Genomic DNA, 12522 nt, shown 5'->3' with positions numbered 1-12522 from the left:
TTAAATATAACATGATTTTATTTCTAGATAATCTTCTCATATATTAGTATAAAACAATAGTTTAGTACACAACAATAATCAGACTAGTGTTAGAATATAATACACTGGTGTCTTGTAGCACTATATCATTAACAATTGTATAAAAACTCTCAAATCTACATTTTGAAATCTTTTATTTTTTAATATCTAGCCATGAGATGTCAAAAGATTTTATAAAATTCCCCAATTTTTGAAAAGTTGTAAGGAATATATACAACTCACTTCAAAATTTCTTTTGTTTTGTAAATCCGTTGTTTTTGCAATATAAAAAGCAAATTACCTTAAAATAAAAAAAATCCCACTAGGTTCTACTTATAGTTATACAAATGCAATTGTCTGAATTTCATACAAAACTCTTTTAAATAAGAGCCAGAAATATTTGAAAATGAATTTTATTTTAAATCCTTTGTCACCAGTGTTTACAATGTGTAATATTTAAAAGAACAAAAAACAACCTGTCAAAAATGTCTTCCTTTAACATTATTTTTGTTTTGCACTCTTTAGAGACAGATAAAAGTAGTTACTTCCAAAAGAAGCTAATTACTAAGAAATTTTAATATCATTGAATGTAAGCAATTTCAAAAGCTCTAGAACCTATAACTTTCAAGTCAATATCAATATAACACAGAAAACACAAATCAGCTATAACAACATACACAACCATACAGAAAATTACTGAACTCTGATGATCAAATAACAAAATGACAGAAACAATATGTATCATTCATACTTCGGCAGACACCCAAAATATCAGAATCAACAGTTAATGGTAGCGAGAAGGATGACATTTTTACAGAAGCAAAAATATAATGAGTGTAATTTTTTTCATGTGTGAAATTAACCGCCAATAGATTGTGCAATTAGATTATTTTTGTTATCAGCGAAACAATACGTCACATCACTGTTTGAAGAAGATACACATGAACTACCTAGTACATAAATTTACTCCTTTTGTATTTTTTTAATTGAATTGATTGAAATTTATGTATTATCACGCCCAATTATTTGGTTGAAATACAGTTGTACAACACAGTTATTGTTAATCTGGTCAATCGACTTAAGAAATATCCAACACAAATCTTATTTGTCAGTCACAACATAAATCTATAAATATATTCTTCTCAGATCTCCAGGAGAGGTTATCATATTACACTGGGGGCACAACTTCTTAGCTCCCTGGAAAATATAAAAATAAAAAATTACTTTTCATTTCAATAAATAATGTTTCCCATTATAGCTGACTATACATTATGGGCTTAACTCATTGTTGAAGACTGTTCAGTGACCAATAGCTGTTAATTTCTATGTCATTAAGGGTCTTGTGAAGAGTTGTCTCATTGGCAATCATACCACATCTTCTTTTTATATCAACAACCTCCAGCCTCCGTTTCACTTCTTTATTACTCTTAATTTTTCTTAATCCAGAGCCGTGGTATAGTGGTTAGTGCATCGGACTACTAATACAAAGGTTCCTGGTTTGATTCCCGTTACGACACCATTTGCGAGTATGGTCTTGAGAAAATGATGATAGTCCATTGGAAGGGCTGACCTGTGTTAAGAGAGCACCATATCTCTTGCACATAAAAGACACCCGTGTAGATTTTGAAAAAGAGCAGGCTAATGCCTCTAAAAGGCAGCATTCACACCCGCAAAGTGGAAAGGGATTAATATAAGTTGCAAAACTTGTTTCCCAAGCCACTATAAATAAATATGTTTATAGACTATTTTTTTCAAATAAAAAAACCTAATTCCCTACTTAAAAACATTTTCCCCTCTAACATTAGCCAGTGACAAAACCTTACAACTTACCAATGTTTTTAACCAGCAGTCTTCACAGTGAACATGCCAGCATTGTATAGATGTCACAGGTTTATTGTAGGCTTCCTGAAACAAAATTCTTACAAATCACAAATACTATCCGATTCTATTATTAGCATCACTATGAGGGGACAACTATTTGATATTCTGGATCCGATAGATCATTTAATTTTATCTGTTGATATGCTTGCTTATTTTTTTCTGCAGCTTTGCAACACTAATTCACTTTTGAACACATTTGTATGCTCAAATATCCTGTATTTTACTTTGTAGAATATTCATTTTCATCTCGTCTTTATTTTCAGTTTTTACAATGCCAAGTTATTCATTTTCAAAAGTCTCCTCTATATTTTTGTGAGTATTTTATTGACATTTGTCAATATTTCGTCGTTGATTTTTTTTTTGATTCAAACTGTTCTGATTCAGTATAAGTACATTTAGCAAAGAGAATTCTGTTCTGTACATTAAAAGTTATTAACACTCACCATGCAAATCAGACATTTTGTTTTTTGGTCTGCATCTCTATCTTTTAGTTTTGTTTTTAATGCTTCTATAACATTACTGGAGCTTGATTCTAATCTGGAAATAAAATCATAAGTTGTTTAAAATAGCACATTATCTAAATATTCATTGATATCAAAATAGTAATCAATACAATAATTTCAATTATTAACTTAACAATAATGATATAATGAAGGAGTTATGTCCCCTTGTACAAATCCTTCAGTTTCTCATCTTTCAGACAACATGGGTATAGAGAAATATTTTGGCTAAACAAAACCTGGTAACAATTGGAAGGATTTAAAATACTGTTTGCTAAGGCATGATACTGTAAAAGAGCTCATCTTTCAGATGGTATTCAATACATTTGAAATTTAAATTGAAATCTAAAAATTTTGAATCTAACAAGCTTGATCAAATAAGACATTAAACTGAACCCCCCCAAGTTTCAGCGATTACAAGCCAACTTACTGTGTATCATGAGAAGGAGACTTATCGGCTCCATTTACATCCATTACTTCTTCACTGGTACTTGCTGGAAAAAATATATGTGGTCAAATTTTAGACATTATAACTTTCGAACAATATCATGATCTCAGAATTTCATATTTAATCAAGTAATCCAATCTATTTATCCATGTACACTTTGTGTAGTATTTCTATTTGTATCTATCTGATGAGTTTCAAATGATTTTGATAGTTCATTCTTATGTTGTACTGTTACTACATTGTCCCAGGTTTGGGGAGGGTTGGGATCCTGGTAACATGTTTAACCCCGCCACATTCTGTATGTACGTGCCTGTCCAAAATCAGGAGCCTGTAATTCAGTGGTTGTTGTTTGTTTATGTGTTACATATTTTGTTTTCTTTCATTTTTTGTACATAAATTATTTTGTTAGTTTTTGTCGTTTTACATTTGTCATTTCCACACCTTTAATAGCTGACTATGTAGTATGGGATATGCTCATTGTTGAAGGACATACAGTGACCTATAGTTGTTAATTTCTGTGTCAGTTGGTCTCTGGTGGAGAGTTGTCTCATTGGCAATCATACCACATCTTTTTTTCTTTCTTTTTTTTATAATATTAGGTATTATATTTGATTGAATTCAAGTTATAAAAAAATCAAATCTTCAATGCATTAACAGAAAATTGTAACTTCTAATGATTATCTTCAGAAAGTAACTAACCTTTGGGTTGTATTGATGAACTGGAGGATGCTCTGTAAAATAAACAAAAGTTAAATCAAATCTGATTCATAAAAATTCTGAAGAAAATATAATTTGACAACCAGTAGATTAAACTGTATATTTGTAAATCTTAATGATTCAATTGATCTTTACTGTAACTGACCATTTGCCCACTAAAGGATTATGATGTAAGTGTAAAGGTTAGCACCAAGCTCATTATAGTACAGGATCAGGGAAAGGAGAATGACCGTGGAAGAAAAATGGTTGGAACAATATATAATTACTGTCTTTTAATAAGGTGAATATGCAGTTTTATTGACTTCTGAAAAACTGATATCAACAAGTTCCACATATTGCCTCCAATTCTCTCAAGTTCATCTCAAGTAATAGCAGAAATCAATGACATTTTTGTTTACATGATAAGGTACCTACCCTAATACAGCCCCACGTAGTGCCTCCCTTTCCCTCTCCTCATTAGGTTCCTCTGACGAACAAGGAATAATATCAGCTTCATTATATCTTGTTACTGTTAAGGAAACTTTGTTTGATTTTAGCAGGAAAAAAAACTCTTTTAATTCAGTTAGTTCTTTTATACTATCGATATGGATGACTTTTTTTTAATCACTTTGCAAAATATACAAAGTGTTTTCTGTTGATGATGTGCTTTCTTTTAGTCTTAAATGTTGTTTACTGTTAACATAAAGTAAGGGATGTGGTATGATTGCCAATGAGACAACTAACAACCAAAGTACAAATTAAGTGGATGTAAGCAATTATAGGTAACCATACAGCCTTCAATGATGAGAAAAATAACCGTACCGTATAGTCGGCTATAAAATGGCACATTTATAAATTAAAATATGCTCTAATTTTGCCACTACTTACTATACAGCTAGGAAATAATTTCATCTGTCTATTCATCTGTTATATAGACTGAATCACAACTAAATCCTAGGATCTTCTTTTGTTTTAAAGAACTGGTTAATGAATGGGAAATAAGAATTAAAATTTATCTTTATTTAAACTAAAAAATAATGAATTTGTGCAGTTTGTGTCTAACTGTTATATTTGATTGCAGCATTTCTAGGATTACAATTTGTGATTATCCTGGGTAGAAACTGTAAACTATCTACCCAATACAAGTATAACATTCAGTTAAGGATACTGTGGTCGTCCATACATTTCTGAATCATCTCCATCAACATTTAAATCCACTTCTTCATCAGATGTTCTCTTACACATGGTCTGAAATCCTGATCCTATAAAACAAAACATAACAGACTGATCAATAGTACTAAGTAATGATGACAGCCATGTTTGATGATGATTTGGGTTGGTAAACAATAAGGTGGTATGGGAGTCTAAATTAAAAATGATAGAATTTGTTCATACTTTGCCAAAACGTAGTATCCATTGATATATGTTAAAAAATATCATAAAATTGATAGGTCACCCTGCATTTTCTCAGGTTCAGGCGTGACAAAATAACACATTTTGTATGGATTATACAGGAAAAATCACCATTATACATGTTATATGATTAGAAGCTAAAATAAATGATAGAATTGTAAAATAAAATATGAGGAGATTGAGAATATAAAAAGAAAAGATAGGGTCACTATGCATTTTTTATGGCTAAAATACGAAATAAGAAAATTTTAGGTAGATTCCTTCAATATTTCAGAGTTACCTCCCCTTAAAAATGCCCATTCAAAAATATTAAAATTCAGGCAAAACTAATCAACACTTGTACAAATATTAATATTTATAAGTTATAATCCTATAAATTTGTGCAAATTGACATTAGTTATCTGCATTCCTGCATCAAATTTTGCTAACTTGTGTAACCGGAGAGCATGTATCTACTCTACAAATTCATATCGTCACCACCGGGATTCGAACCCCGGTCGTCTGGGTGACAGTCAGTGCTTTAACCCACTGAGCCAAAGAATCGATTCCCTAGCTCAGTTGATTAAAACTGGCTATATATGTTCTACCTGTACTAAGGGGAAGCAACCCCCGCTACACTATTCCCCCACCACAAGAGTCATCATATCTTCATATATGACTCTAAACAACACAAACCCTGGCTATACTCCAGATAACCATCGTGGATTTTTTAGTTGGGCGCCAAATGTAACCGGAGAGCACGTATCTACTCTACAAATTCATATCGTCACCACCGGGATTCGAACCCCGGTCGTCTGGGTGACAGTCAGTGCTTTAACCCACTGAGCCAAAGAATCGATTCCCTAGCTCAGTTGATTAAAACTGGCTATATATGTTCTACCTGTACTAAGGGGAAGCAACCCCGCTACACTTGATTGAAAATCTGGACCTTAGATTCTCTGTTTTTTTACAATCCAAGATGGTGAAAGACACCCATACCACCTTAAAGAAAAGAGACTTCTTATATATCATTTGCATTGTATGAGCTCAACAGGGTTTTAATATTGAAAACCTTTGTCACTTTACCTCTGTCCTTTGTTTTTGTTTTTAGTAACAGTGGTTCACTTTTGGTTTCAGTTTCAAACTATGCACTTTGAAGATAAATTTAGCTATATTTAATTCCAATATGGAAAATGGTTTCAGAAAAAAAAAATTATTATCATTTATAGCCAGACAAATGATGCACCCCTTAAGCTGGTTATTGTGTACACCTGCTTGCTATTTGAAAATCTGTGCTGCTTGAACTTTAGACAAACAACAATCATTTTCAATTTTGGCGTCAGACATTTTGTGTTATGATGTCAAAATTTTACAAAGAACCTTTGTGATGTACAGTAATGGCAAACACATAGCAATAAGGTGTATTGTACCTATATTCACTAATTCACTATCAATTCAATCGAGACAATAACATTTTATAGCGGCAGGAATATATATTTTGTCAAATGCTTGAAATATTTGACTACCTTTCCTTATGGAAGCCAATCACATTTTCATTTTGTTAATCATTAAGCCTAGGCAGTTATTAGTTTTCTCTGCAATATTAAATACAGATTTTTGTACATTGTATCAACTACAAAATATTAATCTTTTGCTAACATGAACCTACGTTGGAAACGCTGTAATACAGCAGAGTTTGATTAACTTTTTCCCCATTAATCATACAACAACATTTCTGACCAACATCATTAAATACTGACACTCACACAATTATTTTGATAAAGAAAAGTGAACTTATAATTGACACATGGTTTCTAATAATCATATACAGTTATTTCATAATCCCTGTTTTCATCGAACCAACGGAAGTTGAACATTAAATGATCATTTGTTATGTAGATATGATGTGTATTGGGCTGACATTGTTTGATGAATGAAGTTTTTGTAATAACTGCAAATACACTTAGATTACTAATATGTCAGAGTAAAACTACGGCAAACTGGTCCAGCTAATTACCTACATACTATTAACTTCAGAATCAGACAATCAAGGTCTCATGTTTAACAACATATATTGGTATTCAATAAAAATCAACTGGAGAAAGCTGCATCAAATTTTATGCAAATGTTTAGTTAATGAACCACTGGTAAAATAAATTAGAAGTTAATAAATCATCCATGAAATCAAAATTACTTTTAAAATACAGGTTTGCTCTGATTTATTCTGATTTTTTCTCTCTCTCAATATTTTTAAATAAATTTTTCCCTGCATATTGATGGATGTAAGTATTACTAGAATGTTTTAAAATGTATATTTTTTAGTTGACAGTGTACAAATTTGACTTAAAACTGGGCATTAATCTATAAAGTCCATTTTGTTTTTGCAAACTCCAAAAGTACCTGAAGCAAACAGGTTTTTGTATGCCGACTACAGATATGTTTGGTGTGCTTCAAATCTTCCTTCTGGCATGTTGGGATTCTTAATTTATTTGATTGTCCCATTTCTCAGATCATGTATGTCCCCACCCACTCTTCCCCTTACAATGATAGCCATAATACATCTGTAGCTCACCAAGTCTTGAAAAGATTTCAACCATGTCTTTCAGCCTGACTGATTCTTTTATAGCTTTCTTGTCTATCTCTCAAAGACTTACTTGCAAATCCTCCTTCCAACATGGTAGTAGCTCTGATTCGAGTCTGCCCTGCCCATGTGTACTCTTCATACTGTTCATCATCACCTTCAACGTCAATGTTCTCATCCTCCAACTCGCCTCTCTGCTGCAAAAATAACAATATATCTAATAATCATCTATTTTGATATTACATAATACCAGATGTTTAATGAATTTTGATACATGATAATGTTTTCAATAATATTTAATCTGACGTGTTCTGAATTTTCAACCTAAAACTATCCAGTGTTCAAAATAAGATTTATAAAAGTTACTGAATATTTTATTCCTTAACTTCTAATAAACAAAATAACAACTAAATTCCAATTCCTTTACAAAATTATCAACAATACCTATCAAAATATTTTGCTACCTTTTTCAAACATAATTCTACATGTCCATTTAATTCCTCCGAAGTTCCAGACAGTTTCTCATTACATATTGGACAGCAGCTTTCTTCAGTTGGTCTTCTCTTTTTGTTTTTAGTACGACCTACACCAATATAAAAATATAATAATAAATTAATCATAAGTCAATTGAAATTATTTATTGACAATAAAATGGCTATTGAACATGGTGTTGTAAGAAATAATATTAAATTAAATAATGATAACTTCAAAACACATTTTCTCTTTACATTGACAGCTAAATTGAAAACAGAAAGAAAGAAGAATGCAGCAAAAATGATCTGTCCTTTGGTACAATCTTTTATCTATTTTAATTATAAGTTTCCATATCTAAATTCAAGAGGACTTATTTTTCAACGCTAATGACTTAATAATTACAAGTGTGATAAACGAGTATATCGCATGATCCATGTTCTCTACGGCTTGTCAACACTTATCATGATATCAGAAGAGCCAATACAAACTTAACTGAGTCACCAGTTCTATCTTACACCATTGGACTAAAAAGAATGATCTTATTTTAATTGTTTTATTTTTCAATTTAACTCCGCTATCTCTGCTCAGATCTGTAAAAACTTGTCAAACACTACTTTAAATGAAATAAATTATTAGTTGTCTTTTGAACCTGAAATCATTCTGTTGTTAATTGATTAAGATTTGGTAACTACTTGTGGCATCTCCTTAGTTTATCAATTTGTCTGATCAGCATACCAAGTTTCCGAACAATAGTATCAGGGAACTACCCACGAAGGAAGGGAAACGTAATAACTGACAACTTACTGGTTAGACGAGCTTGACGGTTACATTTGATCCTAAGGTACGTCTGAAAATAGATTAACAACAATAGGGTTAGATTTATATTACACAGCCTTTAACACCTCGGACAATACCAATTCTATACGAGCAATTAGGTCCAAAAGACCCAATGACATGTACAATGTTTATGACAATTAGGGATCAAGTTAAGGTGCTCATATCAGTTACACTAAAATGCAGTAATTATTTTTTTTAATAATTTGACTCGTGATAAGTGAAACCATATTCCTTTAGGGACATATGTACAAATACAATTAACAGGTTAGCTTACAATCCATAAATATAACATAAATTGTTAACACAAAAACAATCCTAAGTCTTGATAACTTCTTTTTTTCAATTAAAATATAAGAATGTGAAAATACATTCTATAGTTCCTTGAAACAAATCCAAACTGCTTATGTTAATTTGTCCAAATCTTTCTTGTTAACAACACTTTTGTAATCTGGATGAACAAATATGTAAAATGATTAACTACCATGCTATAATTTTGTTTTGTTAGAGCCTGGTTCACAACTTCTTTATGAAAAGATACATGTACTAAATATTATTGTTCTTCAATACCCTATCTTACTAATAAAAACTCAAATAATATTTAATTTTCTTGAATAAAGAAAAAGAAATAATACAATATCATTTAGTTTAATCACATTTTAAATACAATGTGTTTCTTCCCATGAAATATAAATTTGGAAGCATGAGGACAAACAAATCAGTTCTGTCTGCCAGTTATAATTTGTATCTTTATAATGACCTATGCTTAATTGAATAGTAGCTGTATTTTAAGGTTAATTAAAATGTGCAGTGTAAATGTTGAGGTCAGTGTTTCAGGCCTTTTGTCTGTCCTGTGGTCAGTTAGAGTGGGTTTTGTCTGACAAGGTTTTGACAGTATTAGAAAAACATTTATTTAAAACCAAGGAAATCTGATTTGACATGAATAAAATAATCTTTTCTTTTTGACTAAGCATAAGACAAATGATTGAAAACAGATCTTGTCCTTGTCAGAGTTTTGGACACAGACACTGATATAAATCTTCCATTAAACAGAACTTATTATTATTTATTGATATCAAAGAAGAGGTGACATAGAAAAATTTCTGTCAAATAGGAACGATCACCTCATACATGTATTAACTTTAAATTAACTGTTTCAGAATTATTTCTTTAAAAAAAAGTTTACAATAACTCACTCCCATTTTAATTCATTAAAATTTTAACTTTTTCTTGTTCCTGGGAACTAAGTTTCAACTGTCTTCACAAAATTCTCAATAAACTTCCAACCTCAGTTCAAAGGATAAAACCAATTAGATTTTCTCTTTCTAAATATTACATAGGTCTCAAAGTTAATAAATTTGATGAAGAAATGTTATATCTTTTTGGTGTTTACTGCCGGAATTTGACTAAAATTATCACACCTTAAAATATCTCAAATTAGTGGCAGGTAATTAGAGGAATGACTATTTATCTAATATTAATGTAAAATATTTAAATTCTAAATGAAAATAAAAATTTCTAATCCAGTACTATAAGTCATTGTTATCGGTAGAATGTAAAATGAACAAACTTAATATTTACTTATTGACAGAATATTGAAGTGATTAAAGACTTAGTTCATATCAAAAGAATACTACTTTATGTAATTTACTCATATCAAATGATAAAATTTGCATAGAATAAAATTGAAACATTTATATTAGTTTCTCATTATATTTTAATCACAAAGATTGAACATTATTTAACACCCATTTATCTAGTGTGAAGGAAGTCCTTTCATCCCCCTATCTAATCCCCGCCAAAGATAAACCACACCGATTTCTTCTGTGGTTTCTTTACAAGAGTATTAATATTAGTATCTGCTCGAGTTTTTATTGAACTTCATTTATACAATTTGTCTGACTACTCCAGCTATTGACAGATTAACACTACAATGACAACCATTTATTTTAACATTGCCCTACTCTCCTTTTCATACGAACATGCTACTGCGTAAAATGAGCAGTGAAATTGTCAATAAGGGGCAGGTCGGCAAAACAATCGTCAACAAATGTTCTAAGGACTAACTTTAGATTACGGATCAATTATAGTCTACAGACACAGAAATATATCGACAAAGAATCGCAACTAATTAATGCTAACACAGACAAAATTATAATCCTGGTGAAACTTCAACAAAATTCGTAATCAATTATTTGCAAGTTTGTTTGACAAACTCCAAGTGCGACATAAAGACTGATTGATCAACTATTAATTACTTTTAAAGACTTCAATGAAATATCGTAAAACAGTTGTAACAAAAGACGAGAGAAAGGCTCCCTGTAAATGAATTATTCACAGCTACTCAGTACGGAAGACGACTTGCATCACAATACTAACTTTGATCTGTGTAAATCCTCTCTGTCAAATGAACATTTAAATCATAGGGGCAACCCCCATATGTTGATCAATCAATGCACCTTTCATTTTCACATCATGTAAAACTCGCAGTCGTATATTTCAATATCGAAATAAACTTTTTATGAATTTCTGTAATGTTTGTGTATTTTTAAAAGTTAGTTACCATATAAATGATAAGTATCCATTCCACAATTTAATAATAGTTTTTAAACTATTGGTAATACAAACTGACCATAACCCCAACTAATTAAAACACCCCTTTCATCTTTATGAATCAACCAAATATTTCAATTTTTGTGGTTAAATATCTACAAGTTAAATTCTTGATTGTTTCTTTTAAAATAAAATACTTTTCAACATTTCCAAATTATTTGTTTATATATCAATAGCCCTTCTACTTGGCACTGATGACAAAAAAGTGTGACTTTCACCATTAACTTTGAATGAGTAAAATTTGTATTGAAAAGAAACCATGAATAACATCCGTTTTATATAAATGCCGTCAGTAAAGTGTAACTTTACCTCAAATCTTGATTGTGAAACCACCTCTGTGGCAGGAGACTCCTTCCCTCGCCTTACTGGTGGTGATGACAAATTCTACAATGAAAAAAAAAATCTTTTTATATATATATATTTTCAAGAGTTGTGATAATTTTTTGAGACTTAAGAGAAAATTAATATGGTAACAGATCTTTTTTGGGGGTTATTTGATTTTAAATAGATGTGTAAAAACGGCGAATATGTGTCCCCCATTGACAAAAAATCAGGAAATTTCTAACACTCTTTAATCTAACTTTTCAGATGATTATATTCAAACAAATACGTTTTCAAGCTTAAGAATATTTTGCATTTGAAGTTATCTTCATATAGAAATATCAGTATACTTCAAAAACATTTAGACCTGAACAGAAACTGTAGAAAACATGAAAAGATGTGGCGAAAATGAGCAACCCACTCTACACATTTATTTTTTTCATAGGTTCATTTATAGAAAGCATTGTTACATAAGGTATATTTAGATGATTTGCCCTTTAGTATATTAATTTTCTTGTTTGAATTGTCAGACAAGACATTTTCAATAAATTAAAACTAATTTTGGCAAGGCTTAACCATTAAAAATAAATCCTTTCAATAAAATATGTGTCTCTTAAAAATGTCAACAATATAAAGCAGTTACTGGATAATTCTTACAATTACAATATTTTTACAGAAAGACAATCTGGGCAATCAGAAAAGAAAATAAGTAAATTAAAATTTATTGTGGTTTTATTTCTTTATTTGTTTGGTCAGAATAGTAG

The 12522-nt window shown here is 30.6% G+C and overlaps 1 protein-coding gene across 1 annotated transcript in view; it reads right to left on the bottom strand.

Moving 5' to 3' along the window:
- LOC134705642 (E3 ubiquitin-protein ligase Rnf220-like) overlaps window positions 1-12522 on the bottom strand; it is a 33981-nt gene continuing 21459 nt past the window's right edge. The window contains exons 4-14 of the mRNA XM_063564364.1: window positions 11747-11821; window positions 8795-8837; window positions 7981-8099; window positions 7590-7713; window positions 4712-4805; window positions 3979-4065; window positions 3547-3578; window positions 2830-2893; window positions 2343-2436; window positions 1849-1923; window positions 1-1215 (exon numbers count right to left, since the gene is read on the bottom strand). Coding sequence (XP_063420434.1) covers window positions 1144-1215; window positions 1849-1923; window positions 2343-2436; window positions 2830-2893; window positions 3547-3578; window positions 3979-4065; window positions 4712-4805; window positions 7590-7713; window positions 7981-8099; window positions 8795-8837; window positions 11747-11821 — 879 coding nt within the window. The 3' untranslated portion in view covers window positions 1-1143. The remainder of the gene's footprint in view (window positions 1216-1848; window positions 1924-2342; window positions 2437-2829; window positions 2894-3546; window positions 3579-3978; window positions 4066-4711; window positions 4806-7589; window positions 7714-7980; window positions 8100-8794; window positions 8838-11746; window positions 11822-12522) is intronic.

Source organism: Mytilus trossulus, chromosome 1, assembly GCF_036588685.1.
Source record: "Mytilus trossulus isolate FHL-02 chromosome 1, PNRI_Mtr1.1.1.hap1, whole genome shotgun sequence".
NCBI classification, from domain to species: domain Eukaryota; kingdom Metazoa; phylum Mollusca; class Bivalvia; order Mytilida; family Mytilidae; genus Mytilus; species Mytilus trossulus.
This window is presented reverse-complemented; position numbering and strand designations above follow the sequence as displayed.